This window comes from Balaenoptera borealis (assembly GCF_965194805.1).
Source record: "Balaenoptera borealis genome assembly, chromosome: 3".
NCBI classification, from domain to species: Eukaryota; Metazoa; Chordata; class Mammalia; order Artiodactyla; family Balaenopteridae; genus Balaenoptera; species Balaenoptera borealis.
Window position 1 is genome coordinate 80,027,012 of NC_138866.1, and position 17,071 is coordinate 80,044,082.

The window sequence follows — 17,071 nt, forward strand, 5'->3', positions numbered from 1 at the left end:
CTCTAGAGTGTGGAGTTCGGGAGTTTGGAGGTAGGGCCCTGAGTGAGGGTGTGGGGCGGGGCCGGGGCTCTGTGGGGCAGGAGGGAGGCTCCCAGGGCAGAGGATTAGGCCCTGGAGCCCAACAGGCTTCCCAGTGGCTAAGTGGACACAGAAGGCACTGGCCGTGTTACCTTCCGTTCCTTCATACTCCTCCCCGACGGTCTCCAGCAGGGTCTCCCCCACCCGCCCCCCCACTGGGCCACTAGACCCCTAACCATGGGTGGGTCCCGCTGGGTGTAGGAACTCCTTCCCTCCCCCAGACACCCCTCAGGGGTGCTGGTCCCGGAGGTCCAACCTTTACTTTTGCTCCCCCTTCCCTCCCTCCCACTCCCTCAGGACCCGCACGTCTGGAGAGGGCCTCAGTGGGCAGAGGATCAGGCCCAGGATCTCAGCAGGTTCCTGGGGGTCCAAGTGGGCAGTGGAAACCTGGCCACTCTCCCTTTTGACCTCTGCCCTCCCAGTGGTTCCCCAATTTCCCCCTTTGGGCGTGGGATCCATTCCCCTCCCCCAGCCGCCCCTCAGGGGCACCAGTCATTTCCCGCCTCCACTTCTCTTCCCTCTTCAGTACCCCCATGTCCCACGTCCTACCCGGTCGCTAGGGGTTCCTCCCATCCCCTTAGGTGTCTCTGGTCCCCCACCGGTACCTGGTAGGTGCCCTAGTTGTGAGGAGACGTGAATTCCGCGTCCTCCTAGTACACCATCTTGACTCTGCCCCCCTGGAGTATTGGTTCTTGAAAGTAATTCTGTTTTATCATTTGGACGCTGTATTAAGAACACAGGGTTTGAGGACAAACTGTCTATGTTCACATGCTGGCTGTGTTAATTTGGATAAGATACTTCTCCCTTTCCCTCGGTTTCTTAAATACTACTAGTGCTTTTATTATTACAGTGATGATAATTAAATAGAGTGGTGCTTGGACCTAGGTAACTAACCACCAATGTTGCCATGTTTGTCATCATCATCACCAGGATCAGTGGTGTTCGTTGAGTGCCAACTCTTGATTAGACAGAGTTCAACAGAAATGGGGAAAAGTTACAAATAGGATATTCTGGCGGAAGTTAGTGTGTAACAGCCTAATTGTGTTGTACATAGTCTTAGTGACTGAACTCCATTTATGCTTCTCCTCTGGTTTCTCTTAAAACACATAGAGAAGTGGGGAAGGCATTTATAGCCATTTAAGATTGGTTTTATTGGAGTGAATGACATTAAGTGCTGAGATTAACTGCCAAAAGAATTTGATTGTGAGTTAAGAATAAAAGGCTTGTGGTAAGAGTTAAAATTTTGTGTTTAATCAGAGAAGAGCTTAATGCATTTTAAGGCATTCCATGTATTGTTTTAATATTCCCAGCATTTATTATTAAAGTGGGGTGGCTGTAGAATAATTATAGTCCATATCATGATGATGATGTTTTTAGAGAAGGCTGAAAATCTACAGTTTTTTCAAACTAATGTAGTAGGGAAAATATAGCACCTAAAGCTTCAAATAGTTTGCTGACCTCCTAAGAACACAACTGAGGCCATGTAGAAGCACTAAGTGTTAACGAAGTTACTTTTATGCCAATTCCTGCATTTCTTTGTTAACTTCTTAAATGAAAAGCATCAGTTTAGTAATTGGGGGTTGGGAATACGGGATAAAAGACAGAGAAAGAATATGAGATTATGACTACCATTATGTTAATAAAACTGAAAATTTATTTGGGAAGAAAGTGGTAAAGATGATAGTTTGATCTTTAAAAATGATAACCATTATAAAGTGAATCTGGTCAGTCATTATTACTAGTTTTATATAAGATCTCTGTGACCTATTAAATTAAGAAAAATTAAGAGGACAGAACATGTATTTTTGAATAGAAAAAGAATAAGGGAATGTTTAAGTGGTTTTAAACAATATTCTAAACTTTTTTACTTTGTGGAAAGTTTACAAAAGTGTGTTCGTTAGACATAGGCAAGTAAGATTTTGGTCACAGAATTAAATTAGCCTCTAGATGTTCATTCATCCACTTGTGATGATGTAGAGTTGGCAGAATGACTTGGTATTCCAGCAGGATTTCATAAACTGAGAAATTCCCTCAGAAAAGAGGTCCATTCAAGGCATATTCTGTATAAACAAACCCAGAAAACATTTGAAATCCAGAGGAAAAAAAATTGGACAACATGAAATAAAATTAGCTTGTTTTATAAAACTCAGTATAAGTAATAAGCTGATGCAGGCATAATTTTTTTTTTCTCTTTTTGGGTGGGGAAGTTTTTAGAATCTACTTCCCAAGAAAGAGACTCAGTTAGGAAAGAACTCGAAAGAGCCTGACCCAGCCCTAAAACTTGAAGAATTAACTAGCTAGCTGGGAATATTGGAGAAGTGAGTGATTAATCATTAGCTCTCAAAGCGTGGCCTATTGTGAAAGGACCCCAGATGTCTAATTCCTTTTGGGCTGACATAACAAAAACCATAGGCTGGATGGCTTAGACAGCAGACATTTATTTTCTCGCAGTTCTGGAGAATGGAAGTTCAAGATCAGGGAAGATCAGGGTGCCAGCATGGTAAGGTCCTGGTGAGGACTCTCTTACTGGCTTGCAGATGGCCACCTTCTCACTATGTCCTCACTTGGCCTTTCCTTGGTGCATGCTTTCAAAGTGATCTCTCTCTTCCTCTTCTTATAAGGCCACTACAGTAATCCCCTCATAAGGGCCCTATGCTCATGACCTAATCTAACCCAAATTAGCTCCCAAAGGCCCCTTTTTCAAATACATTGTCATTTGTTACAGCAGTCATAGGAAACTAAAGTGTTTTACTATGGTAGGATGTTAAGTAAATTTTTATTTTTAAGTAAAGACTTCAGAAAGTGAAATTAATTCATTTGGTTTTGATAAGTAACTGTTTAAGAAAACTATCTGAAGGTTGATCAGAATCTGTAGTCTTTTCAGCACTGAATATTACTGAGGAAAATGAACAATGTTATTTGGTGCTATTTTAGGTCTAAGGCTTGTATTTTCAACCCTTCTGAGAAACACCTTTCTAAAACTAAACTCATTTTAAGAGTAAGGATTACCTCTTATCTTCCTTCCATTTGAAGTTGCTGCACAGAGGTGGGGGGCCCTTATAGGTCCTCATGACATACTTTGTCTCTTTTCCTGGGATTACCTAGTTCAAGCCAGAGACCATCTCATAAAAAAACTCTTTCAATACTTGAAGAATTGTGAGGTTGAATGTTTATATTTATTTACATATTTATATTTATATAAATATTTTTAAAAGTCAACTTTTCAGGTAAAGATCTAGTGGTTCTTTCATTAAGTGGCTGTGTTCAGTCTGTATCAAAAAAATATGGTAATTTGGGGGAGATTGGGATTTCATCAATGAAATAGTTGTGGTGCTAGACCCATGAAGTGATTATTTAACCTCTAGTGGGGGATGTGGTACCTTATAATCAATGGTGAATGAAAGGAGTTAATTATTTTCCTCCCATGTTCTCATACTGTGGTCTGATTACTTTAAATGCCTGGAAGTCTTAATAAACAATTTAATCACTCTAGCTATTGACCTAGAATAGACCTGCTATATTAGGCCCATATAGAAATGTCTGGTGTCAACATGAGTACAAGTCATTATTATAAGGACCACGGGACAGTTTTCTGATAAACTATACTTAAAATTTTAGGGCTCTAAGCAGAGAGAAACTTAATAAATCTAAATCTTGGAGTTGTAGAACAGATAAAAATCACAGAACTTTCAAGGTGAAAATAGACTCTAAAGTCATGGAATCCATATACAGATGTGAAACTGAGACTTCGAAATATTAAGTGATTTTTTTCCACTTAGAATTTAAACACCTCAAGAATAAAGACAGTTCCTATTGGTGCTCCCTTAACAGTACAACTTTTGATGCTCCCTATTGTTTAAAAAATAATTATGGAGTACATAAAGATGTCTGTCAGAAATTTGTAAGAGAAAACTAGTATTCCAGAGGGCTAAAAAGTGGTCCTAAGTCAGGGGAAGTGACACGTTACCTGGAAAAATAATCACTTTCCATATTGTGAGGTTATATAAAATTTGCATTTATAGTAAAAAGAACTGTCATTGAGAAGTAAAATTCAAAATTTTGATCTCCCATTCATTGCATCTTTTGGTGGTAAAAAGTGGGAACTTGGGAGTTTGGGGACTACTGGTGATATAATTTGTATTCTGATATATTTTGCTTTTTTATTTGTGTTTATGTTTTAATTTATACACATTGGTCACAGATACATTATGATTACTGAAATAATTGAAAATATGTGATATTCTCATCTGTTAAGATGGCATAGGTAAGTATTATTTCAGTAAGTCCTGCTTGTAGCACAAGTTATTTTTTCCTTGATTTACATGTACCTGGTGTAAAATAATCCTTTATGTAACTTTGGGCAAATCATTTCATCTCTGTGACTTTTACTTTTGTCATTTTTAAAGCGAGAGGGTTGGGCTTCGTCTAAAAACTCTATGATATCTCTTGAAATATTCCATTTACTAAAATAGCTTGATTTAATAGTGATAGCATGTCATATAGGAGTATCCTGAGGCCAGTTTTACCCTAAAGGGTAGAAGTTCTCCAAATAGAATGAGGAGATTCAAAGAACATTCTAGACTCCAGAAAGAAGATGGTAATTTATGGCGATGTGGTGAGATTAAAGTATAAACTGCTTGGGGGATTGAAGTGGGAAAGCATTGTGGGAGGGCTAAAAAGAAGGGGCCTAAAGCCAGGTTGAGAAAGGCCTCAAGTGCCTTGCTCATGAGTATGAACTTCGTTCTATAGGTAGTTGATGCCTCCTGGGATTTTCAAGCCAAGAGGGTATATCATCAGATGTGTATTTTAGAAACATTGTTGGTAAATTAGAGGTTGGATTAAGGAGTATAGAGATAGGAGGCAAAGGAAATGAATCAGGAAGCTATTTAGTCATTTAGGGAAGTAGGGACAAATGTGAAAAAAACTTTTGATTGCAGAATCAGCAGGACTTTGTGACTCCTTAGATGTTTCAGGTGTGAGGGAGAGGGAAGAATCAAGAATGACCATGGGATTTGTAGCCCAGCTGTCTACCTTTATGGAAATAATCGATTTAAGAGCGTTTGGGTGTGAAACACATTTGTGGGAAAGGAGTATGGTGGTAAATTTGATTTTAAGATGCATGCGGCCAAATAGGGGAAATGTCCCATAAGGAGCTATAAAATTGAGAACGTGATTCTGAGTAGGGGTGGAGGCTGGAAACATATATATGTATGTTTGGAAGTTACGGCAGTAGTTGTTGGGAACACAGCACAGTGTGCTGTCACCCACATGAGCAAGTAGAATGAAGAGAAGAAGAGGGTTGGGGAGACCTCCTCCCTCCCCATCCGCTCCCCCACCCCAGGAAACCCCAGGGAAGAGGCTAGCAGCCAGTGGGAGAGAGAAAGATAGGTGGTTAGCAGGGGAGATGGAGAAGTTTTAGAAAATAGTTTCCTGGAATTCATAGGAAAGATTTTTAAGAAAGGGAAGATAGTCAAAGGTACAAAATATTGTGATGAGGTCAGCTAAGGTAAGAATTACGTCTTTTTCAATTAAGGAGTGAGTACAGAAGTGAGATTGCGGTGGGTTGGAGGCCGAATAGGATTTACTGAACCAAAGACCTCCTAGACAAAGACATTTGGTAGTGAAGAGAAACGGTGGACAGTAGTTTGAAAGGTGTAGAAAGGTTGTGGCTTAAAGACAGAAGCGTGCTCAGAAGTAAATGAAGACTAGCCAGAGGAGAGGAAATGATGGAAAATACACTAACTAATACTCCATGCAGAGGTGGAAGAACGTTGAATTTTTACCAACCCGGGAAGAATTATAAATATCTTCCCATACAGGCTATTGTTATCAGACTATCATTATCTGTTAACTTTCTCTTGCTCTCTTACTCTTTCTGGCAATCATAATAAAATTTCTACAAACTTAAGGGTTTCTAATACTGTAGTTTTATCTGACTTATTAAAGAATGAAATCAGAATAAATTATTATAGGAAGAAAGAATTGATAAATATTTCTTACAGGTGTATCTATTATATTGTGTTGAAGTTATTGGGATTGCTTTAGAGAAAAATGACCCAACATCTGGTCTTGGAAGCAAAATTAAGTGTCTTTCACCCAGGCTTCTTATTCTTTATCTGATTTATGTTATGGCTCGTTCTAAAAAGTTAAAACTCAAATTTAATTAGAAAGGAAAGACGTATAGGTGCTTAAGCCTCTAATTAAATCTGAATGTTTAGAATAGGGTGGGACTTAGAGCAGAAAAAAAATCTTAGATAAATTTATCCAGCTCCTTCAATTCTTTCCATTTTTCTTCTCTTACTATTTAATTTTATTATGAAATATAGCACACATAGAACAGAGAATAGTATAATGAACTCTTTGAATCTACCTCTGTTTATATTTGCTTCAGATGCTTTTTACTTTTACAGAAATGAAATATCCTGACACTATCTACAGTTTTTTCCCCTTCAGATTTTTTTTTTAAATTTTTTAAAAATTACAAATTTTAAATTAAAAAATTTTTTAATTACAAATTTTTAAAAATAAAAAAATTATTATTTTTTTTTTAAAAAAGGGCTCTTTGATTCCTTTCCTCTTCTCTTTCACTTGAGGTAACCGTTGTCTTGAGTTTAGTGTTTATCAGCCTCATGTATTTCTTTTACTGTGTCCATAAATGTCCATGAACAAAAAAGGTAATTATATTTTGCTGTTCTTATATTTTATATAAATGGTAACAAATGTGTGTATAATTCTGTAGCATGCTTTTTTTTGTTTTTTGTTAAGTACTCCATTTTTGAAATGTATCCATGTTGATATCTGGTAGAGTGAGATATCACTTTGTTTTTGCTTTTCAGAATTTATTAACTATTTCTGACATGATTCTTCTCTATGGATTTTAAGATAAATTTATCTCATCCTACCAGAAAACTCTGTTGTGAATTTGGTTCCCCCACTGCTGCTGAAGGGCCCGGTGAGGCAGCTGGACCCAAGGGAGAGTGTACTCCCTGGGTGAGCTTTGACCACGGCACCCGGAGGGAGGATGGTCCCTCTCCACCCCTCCCTCAAATAGACTGTCCTGGAGCTTTTAAAAAAAAAAAAAAATCATAGATTAATGTGTAGGGAATTGACAGTTTAATTAATACTATCTTTTTACCCATGATACTTTCTTTGTAAAAATATCTCTTCATTTAGTCAGGAACTCTCTTATGCTCTTCAGTAATGTTTTATAACTTTCTTCAAAGGTGTTACATATTTTTGTTAAATATATATGTATAAAAAAACTTTATTTTTTTATTATTGTGAATGAGGTCCATTTTTTTATTCCATTTTCTAATTTAATATTACTGTTTTATAATAATTCTATTTCTTTTTTTATTTTAATCTTACATATAGTTACCTTTCTGAGATCTCTTATTAGTGTTTAAAACCTTTGTTTATAGATTCTCTTTGTTTATTGATTCTCTTCTCATCTTCAAAGAGGGAGGATTTTATTTGTTTCTTTCCTCTTTGATTCTCTTATTTCTTTTCCTATTTTGTTTTGTTTGCTGGGATCTTCAGTTTTCCGGAGCCTCCTAGAATAAAATCGGTTTCTTTCTTTTTTTCCCCTTATATCCAATTAATGCAATACATTTCCCACAACTGTTGATACACACTACTGTCATTACTCAATTTTATGTATTTTTGTTATTTCCATTGTGATTTCGTCTTTAATCTATTGATTAATTAGTAATGCATTAATTTTTGAAAATAAGGGTTTGGGGGGGGACTAACTTTTTAATCATTAAATTCAAATTTAATTACCTTTTCAGCAGATATAGTCTAGCCAAGTCCTGAACAGAACCTTTGACAGCTTTATAGAGCTGGAGGACAAGGTTTAGAGACCAGGGTCCACCAAAGGTGGGAACTCTTGCAAATGTCCCAGGCTTTGAGGTGGGACCCTAAAGGGCTATACCCTAGGAGTTAATGTGGACTGAAAGTAAAACAGCTCTACATTACTATATTTCACCTTCAAGTTTACTTCAGTGGCCTAAAAATTCAATTCCTGAAATTGGACTAAGGTGATCCTGGACTCCTAGTGCTCCCAGAATCAAATCAGGATCCTCTCTGGAGAAAGTTAACCATTTTTGTATTCAGATTATTTATAAAGCAGTTTTTCAAGTAGTATGGCACATAATGGGAGATACTCAGTCACATAAGGACACATGACAACATAAATGGGAACCAGTAGAAACTGTAGAAATAGACTTAAAGGGGCTCTGGTTATTGGAACTACTAAACAGAATTTTTATAATCAAAGTTTATTCAAGATGTTAAAAAAGAAGATTGAAACTCTTCAGGGAACTTATTTGAAAAAAGAATCAAATAGAAAATCTACAAGTGACAAATACAGTTATTGAAATTGGATGGATTTAACTCAACGGATGTATTTAATAGCAAGTTAGACATTACTGAAGAGAGAATTAGTGAACTGGGAGATAGATGAGAAGAAAATATCTAGAGTGTAACAGAGAATAACAAAACGATGTAAAATATGAAGAGAGAGTAAGAGATAGAGGATACAGTAGCGAGGGCTAACATACACTTATTTGGAGTCTTGGGCAGGAGAAACAGAGTGTTAAGGCAAGTTTAAAGAAATAATACTTGAGAATATTCAAAATGTTGAAATGTATCCAGTCATATATTTAAGAAGTCCAACAAACTGTAAGCAGGAGCTTACTAAATACCAGAGTTAAAACTCCTAATAACCAAAGTTAAAAAAAAAAATCTTAAAACTGTGTAGAGAAATAAGGCACATTATCATTGAAAAGAGCTGAAATTTGAAATTTGACATCACCAACACATCTGCACTGCTGGAATTATTAAAAGAAAGTTATTCCGGATGGAAGAGTGGAAAAGGAAGGAAGGAAGGGCAATGAAATGGTTCATATGTGGATATATCAGAATGAACAGAAACTGTATAAAACAACAGCAATGTCTTGTGAATTTTAAGATATATGAAGAATTAAAACAACGTCAGTAATATTCTATATGTCAGAAGGGGAGAAATATAGATAGTGTTGCAAAGTTTTTGTATTTTCCAGGCAGCAATTAATCACCAAAGGGGCATGTGTTTATGTAAGATAATCATTAATAGTATAAGAGTACTCAACTTCCAAGCTGCCAGGGGAAAAATAATGAAGAATAAGTACTAAATCAATTTAAAAGAATACAAAAAAGGAGAAGAAAGGAATGTACAGTGATTAAGAAAATTAGCATTCAGTAAGATGATAAACCTAAATATATTAGAACATACATTAAATGTAATCAATCGTAATCAAATCAATGTGGTATCTGTGCAGAGATAAACATATAAATCAGTGGAGCAGATTAGAGAGTCCCAAAATAGACCCTTAGATATTTGGTTTCCTCAAAGGCAACAAGATAATTCAGTCAGTAAATGGTGTGTGACCAATTGGATATATGTACAAAAATAACAAAAACAAAATGTGACTCCTATCTCAATGCACAAAATTAACTCAAGGTAGATCATAGGCCCAAATGTAAAAGCTAACATTCTTAAGCTTCTAAAACAAAAAATACAGAATTATCTTCATGACTATGAGTGGCAAAGATATCTTAGAAAAGACACACAAGACACACAAAAAGTACCAATAATAAAATTAAAGAATTGCAACATTGGACTTCATCAAAATTAAAAATTTTAGCACTTCAAAAGACAGCAGAAAGAAAATGGAAATACAAGCCATTAACTAGAAGGTGTGATAAGGATGTATAGCAATGGGAACTCTCCTTTAGTGTTGGTGGGAGTTTAAAATTGTTACAAACACTTTGAAAAATTGTTTGACAGTATCTACTAAAGCTAGAGATTTGCATGTCAGATGGCCCAGAATTCCACTTCTGCATTTATACTCATCAGAAATGTGTACACATATGCACCAGGAAACATGTGCAGGAATGTTCACAGCAGCATTATTCTCATTGCAAAAGACTGGAAACAGTTCAGATGTTCATCAATAGGATAGATAAATGTGGAGTATACTTATACAATAGAATATACTATACAACAATGAAGATGAATTAACACCACATAAATTAACATGGGTGACTCTCACAGACATATTATTGAGTGAAAGAAGACAGATGCAGAAGAGCACACACTGTGTGGTTCCATTAAAATAAAGTTTATGAACAGGCAAAGCTAACCTATAGAATTTAGGGGTACATATTTGGGTGGTAAAACTATAAAGAAAAGCAAGAAAGTGATAAAGATCAGGTTCACCTGTGAGAGGGAAAAGGTGATGATCAGATAGAGTGCCTTTTGGGGTCCCAGCAGTGTTCTATTTGGTGACCTAAGTGGTTCCATGGTTTTGTCTTAAACATGATAAAAATAATTTTAAAAGGTTAATGTGGGGCTTGCCTGGTGGCGCAGTGGTTGGGAGTCTGCCTGCTAATGCAGGGGGCACGGGTTCGCGCCCTGGTCTGGGAGGGTCCCGCGTGCCGCGGAGCGGCTGGGCCCGTGAGCCACAGCTGCTGAGCCTGCGCGTCTGGAGCCTGTGCTCCGCGACAGGAGGGGCCGCGATGGTGGGAGGCCCGCGCGCCGCGATGAAGAGTGGCCCCCGCTTGCCGCAGCTGGAGAAGGCCCTAGCACAGAAACGAAGACCCAACATAGCAATCAATCAATCAATAAATAAATCTTTAAAAAAAAAAAAAAAGGTTAATGTGTTACGGCAGGAATAAATGTTGATATCTTTTGTAATGAAGGCATGTTACAAGAAATGTTTAAAACACAATTTTTGAAATTTTACTTTTGTGTATAGACAGAAAGACACACACACACACACATCAGACACAGAGTAAAAAACACAGGAACACAGATGGACACCTATGGATTTTACACAGAATATATACTATTTTATAACTAGGAAACGTCATTAAACATTATATAATAAAATTAACACTTATGGAGGGTGTTGTCCTTTGTAGAGAAGGTTGATTGGGTTTATACCTGTGTTGTTCAGGGAAGGATTTAAAGTTGCTTTGCATGCAGTAAATAGCATTTGAGCAAAAGACACATTTACAGTCAGTCACATAGAGACACTTCAGGCAATGGTGTGGTTATTAACAAAATACACATTAGCTGCAGGAAGAATAATGGAAATTACCCAACAATTTTTTAATCCTTGACTGTTTCCTGTAGGAAAAATTTTTTTATATAGTTAATTAAAGGAAAACTGCATTTTGAGTTTTTTTAAAAGGGAATATCGTCTAAGGCCATAGAATTTGACCAAAACTCTTGACCTCCTGTGGCTTCAATTTTCTATCAAAAAAGCAAGAATGCCCACCTTTCAGGGTTGTTTGGAGTGTAATGTAACATATAAATGCTTAACCTTAAGCAACGGGTATTAGCACACATTAGAAGGGCAGATTAGCATGGGGATTAAGGGCTTGGGTTCTGGAACTGAACCTGGATTTCGATTTCCAGTTCTACCACTTACCTAGTTCTTTAATTGTGTACTTTCCTTAACTTCTCTTTCTCCATTTCCCCATTTTTAAAATAAGGACAATAATAGTACCTACCTCAGAGGATTGCTATGACGGTAAAATAAAAGGCACAGTATAGTGTGTAGCACAAAGTAGGTGTTCATATAACTCTTAACTCTTGCTGTAGATAGAGCTGTTTTGGATGTGACTTCAGTTTGTCAGCAAAATTAGTTAAGTGCCTGGGACAGTAACCACTTTTTTTGTATATATAAAACATGAGTATAACTTATAAGAATTTTTTGTGATAGTTGATTACTTCTAAGCTTAATGGTGCCATCTATATAGTCACGTGTGGGAATATTTGCTACTATTAGGCATAAAATGTAGTCTACATCCTCAATATGAAGTTGGAAATTAGAAAGAAGAAATGGGTGTGGGGGGTATGATAGATACATTTTTCTCTATTTCTTCAATTTAGTTTATATATTTTTTTCCTTTTTTCTCCCCGGTAATTTCTCAGAATACCAGTAATCTCTCATGACTCTTTCCACTTCACATTGTTATTTTCCTAAAAAAAAAAAAAAAAATTAGTAGTACTGCTGTACCAAGCCTTGATGTCTTATTGAATTCCATTTTGATTTTAGAGGGGAAAAAAAGGCTCTATGTTTCAAATTTGTATGTATGGGTGTGGGCGGGAGTGAGGGAGGGAAGTGAATTGCTTTTATGGAAAACCTTCCTTGACTAGTGCCCTGAATCACTGACCACATACAGCCAATGTTTTATTGTATTCTTTCATGGGTTTAGAGAGGTTGTACCTTGTGAGGTCTGCAAGCCTAATGCTTTGTAAGAGTATCTTGCTTTATCTTCTTAGGTTGGTTTACTGCTTCCCGACTTCCAGAAGTAATATTCATTTTGTTCAGAGGATTTCAAGCCCATTAGAGTGTAGACATTGACACATCATAGATTCTATAGCAAAAGGAGCTTGAAAGTTGAATAAAAACATTCATTTCTTTATGGTCCTTTTCAGAAGTTGGGCACTTGAAAGAGGAAGAACTTAAAATATAATGTGTAGTATCTTCTTCCTGAAGGTTCTGCTTACTTTAAGTCTCCACCTGGGAACATCAAGACTTCCCCCTTGTAAGAATGTTGCTTTGCAGCTAAGTCTGTGCTAAGTTCTGCTCTTAGTCTTTGCTGCACCCATTCAACCCCCTGATGTTCATTTTCTCTAATATCCTTCAGGTTATTGAGTATCTTAGCTGGATGGGTGTGGAGACACGTTGAGTTAAATACTATATGGGGCACCGGTTTGTTGCCTGTTTACGTACCTGGCATTTGAAGTTTTGAATGCAATATAAAATGAGGGTAATCAGTACCCCATCAATGTTTAAAATCTATATGGAAAAGTCATTCACACATAGCAATTTATGATCTCTAGGCACATCAGTTTAGTGACACAGTGACAGACAGAGGAACAATTTTAAGGAAGCCAAATACAGTAGCTGCCAGCCAGGAAGAGAATTAGAAAGTATAAAAATGGGCAGCCTCTTCCAAGTACTGCATCCTGTACAGGTGCCGTCGTGATAGGGCACCCTGTCTCCGAGCCCTCCCTCGATCGTGTCTCCTACTTCCTGGGCACATAGGAAATAGAAACCTTTCCTTCCTCCCTCCCTCCCTTCCTCCCTTCCCTCACTCCCTCCCCCCCTTCCTTTCCCCCTCTCTTCCTTCCTTCCTTTAAAACAAAAGGACGTGTGTTATTACTCAAAAGAAGTATGGAAGGTAGTCACTTCAATTCATGGTCTTGAGCAGCTCAACAGTGTCCTCAAGGACCCCAGCTCCTTCCATCTCCTGTCGCGTGTCCTCGGTGTGTTGGCTTTGTCCTCATGCTTCTTTGCCTGTTTCCCCATTGCTGCAACATGACTGCTGCTGCTCCGTAAAGCCATTTGTCACTCGACTCAGACGAGGTTTTACATAGCTAGTGTAGGAGTCTCCTCACATGCTCTTCTTTTCTCAGACACCTGCAGGGTGAGGAGCTTAATATGGGAGGGTAGCATGGGAAAAAAACACAAAATGATCTTTGAAGAGACTTTGGGCATTTGTGCAAATTAAGTGACTGTATTTTTGAATATGTAAATGGAAAACACATGTATGCTAAGTGACAAGTGTATGCTCCAAAGTCTTGAAATATGTGAGGATTCAGGGTATGATTTACTTCACTAAATCCCTAGAATATATGTGAGCACTTGACAATGTTCTGATTTTTGCTTTTTCGCATGTATATGTTGAAAGTTTCCTCTCAGTCAATTCCTGTCCACTTTAATGTTTTTATTTTGGAGGCATATTTTCCCATACCCATGACCTCAGGACACTGTGGATGCTCAGTGAAAACTGCTGATGGACTGACTGTGATGTTTAAGATAAGCCTTTTAGTTACGCAGCATCTTCTCCTCTCTTCCTCTCTAGCCAGAAACCATATTCTTTGTGAACCTAAGGAATGTTGAATTTAAACCGTAACTTCTGTGGCTCTTGCCAATCAGATCAAACAGTAGGGGAAACTGCATCGGGGGGCAGGCAGAGGTGGTGAGTTCTTTGAAGCTAGACCCTCGAGGTCATGATTTCTCCACTCACCAGTCTTTTGCCTTGGGATCCCTCCTCAGAATCCACACACTGGAAGAGAGTAACAAATAATACACACTGGGGTCAGTGTCTCAGTTGCACTAAAACTACTCTCCCGTTCTTTATGTTGTGAGGCTTGTTCACAACGCTCTTCTGTAAGCTTAGCACACACAGGAAGAGAGCGTTGACTGACAAACTACCTAGCAAAGATCAGTTAGTTCTCTACAGCTTTGTCTGGTCAGCCAGACCCAAAGCCTTTTGGACCCAAGTCTGTCTTTCTATTTTACTATGGTAAGTCATTTTCTCTTTTTAGCTCTAGCCAGGGTTTGCCCCCAGTGTAAACTGGAATTTTCTCTCTAACCCTCTTGGCCGCTGAGAAAACGTGTTGCTCCATAGGCTATGTCCATGGTTTTAGCTGAATTGAATTCTGAGCTGTTTAAGACAGTTTCCTGATTGAAGGCATTATCTTGTCCTCAGTTTTTACAGTGCTCTCAACTCTTGACCAACTTCTCACTTTGAACTGTTTATTCTTGGGCTTATTCCTTCTGCTGTCTGTTAGTCTTCCCTTTCTGAGCGTCTACCATTATCCTTTTGTTTTATTCAGTTTAGTTTCCTCCTTATTAGTCATTGGTCCCTGACTTGCCCATTACGTGCACATTTATTTCCATCATATTGTTTGAGACCAAGAGACTGACATTTTGCCTTCCATTAATTGGTTAACATAAATATATTTTGCTGTGCAATGAGGAGGGCTGTATTTATTGTACATAAATATCTAACATAGTGACTTATTCAGTAGTTTATAAAGATTTGGGTTTAACTTTGCCATTTTTTTTCAGGAGTTGGTTGTCAGCAACCCTACTAGGGTATGTGATTTGCATATGAAGCTCAGGCAAGCCAGGCATAATAGGAAGATTTTATACATAGAACTGGCTTTTTCAAAGGTGGCTTCCATTTTTAGAGACATTGAAAAAGTTATGGTGGATATATAATTTTATTCGATCATTTCTCAGTACTTTTGAGTTATTAAAACAGTCCTTTAGTAATTATTGGTTTTCCTTGGTAAACATTTATGGTGTTTTTTTTAAACATATTCTTTTGTAATCTAATAAGAGTGGAAAGGGGTTAGAAGCCAAATCTGTGATGACATGCAAGAGATGACAGTTGCTGACAGTGAGTAAAGAAATATGGTGTCATTGCTTTTATTTCATACTCTCCAAATTACCTGTGATGAGCTTAAGCAGTCTCATTCATGAATAGAAAAATTTTAATTATTCACAGTGCTTTGGTGTACTATAAAAGCAGAATTATTAACACTGTAATTTGTTCGGATAGCATTTGGTAGGAAAATATATCAGAAATAATTAATTGTTTTCAAGATATGATAAGGCAGCTGTATCTACAGGGGGCAATCAAAAAGAATAGTAGTGGGCTATTGATTGCTTTTTAGAGAAAAAAAAAATTCTGTTCCATTTCTAAATGTTAACAATTGCAAGAGGAAAATTCCCACTTGGGAAGAATGCTTTCCAGGTTGCTTTCATTGCCAGGTGTTTGACATTGCATGGAGTCTTAGATGAATAAGGCTTATGGCAGTCGTAGGGAATGCTGTCCTCAAGGACCTCAGCTTTCTGCTCTGAAAGCTTCTATTTTCAAAGCAGGCCAGTATCGGTGGGAATGTTCCAGTGGTCTCTGTGCTACTTCTAGTGAAGAGCGAAGTTTCCCCCCTTGAATCTGAGAGACCTACAGAAGAGGATACCTACCTGCTAACAAAATAAATTTCAGAATGTTGCCAGTGAATGAACTGCATTTTCTACTGTTTATGGGATTTAACTATCATTTATCAATGGGGATAAACCTTGCCTCTTTTGGTCCCTTTTAACATACCTGCATGGTACAGATATGATTTATAATCATTCTAAAGTTTAAGAAAATCCAAATCATATGATAGTTTGCTTTGAGACCATCCATATTTTCCCCTTTCCCTTTTTCTGTCTCCTTGACCTAGCAGCAGGAAGCCTTTGTTTGAGGTGTTCATCTGGAACAACTTTTCCACACTTGTTTTCATGTTCTGTTAGATTACAGGGCAGCAGGCCTACCTTTGAAGCTCCTTTCTCTTTTGTTTCTTTGCCGTGCACTCCAGTAATTAACTTTGTCCTTCTTTTATTTGTTCCAGTCAATCGCAGGCCACTCTGCTGAGCATCTTCTCCCAGGAGTACCAGGTTAGAAGTTTTCTCCTTTGTGAGGGTTGACAGGTGCCTAATTGAATGATGAATGTCCCTTTATTTCTTTGTAATTGAACTGCCAGCTCTCTGATTGGGTTGGAGGATATTCTCCTTTCCACATTGAGCACCGCCTGCGTCTCAGTGGAGGCCTGCCAAGCCTACGCATCCATCTGTCTAATAACATCTAGCCTTTGCTTATTTGGTGGACCTGTAATAAATTATGCTAAACCATTATTATTCTGACAATAATAATTTCCCTGTGTTGCGTGGTTCCATGTGCTAAATGTTTGCTGACTTGCACTGTCAGTGCCGCTTTCCATTGCTGACAGAGATGATGATAAATGACCATTGCTGGAGTGGCAGAAGGCAAGAGAGGCAGAAAATGGAGTCATTTATCATGAGATGACAGGTGTCAGTCAAGTGGCAAGTCTCTCTGGAATTACTTTTTGTAGTTTTCAAATAAGTTGTTTTTAAGCAATGTTCTTCCTGGTTAAAAATGGCAATTGGATTGTAAAACTAGAGTGCAGAGGACTTAGATGGAATTGAATTGAGGGAAAATTAATACAAAGGTTGAAACAGGGAACAAGTTTTTCTTTGCCCTCTACAACCCTAAGCAAACTTAATTTAGATTCAATTACTATGACCCTGTTGGCTTTTACATATATACTGTACCTTGTGGTACAGTCTGGAGACAT

The 17,071-nt window shown here is 37.7% G+C and overlaps 1 protein-coding gene across 5 annotated transcripts in view; it reads left to right on the plus strand.

The window, feature by feature from the left end:
• CDIN1 (CDAN1 interacting nuclease 1) overlaps positions 1 to 17,071 on the plus strand; it is a 217,848-nt gene that overhangs the window by 40,821 nt on the left and 159,956 nt on the right. For all 5 annotated transcript variants that reach the window (XR_014242521.1, XR_014242522.1, XM_082385068.1 and 2 more), the window contains exon 2: positions 16,328 to 16,373. Coding sequence is in view for 3 of the 5 variants with exons in the window: in XM_082385068.1 (XP_082241194.1) it covers positions 16,328 to 16,373 (46 nt within the window). In the remaining 2 variants the exon portion in view is untranslated. The remainder of the gene's footprint in view (positions 1 to 16,327; positions 16,374 to 17,071) is intronic.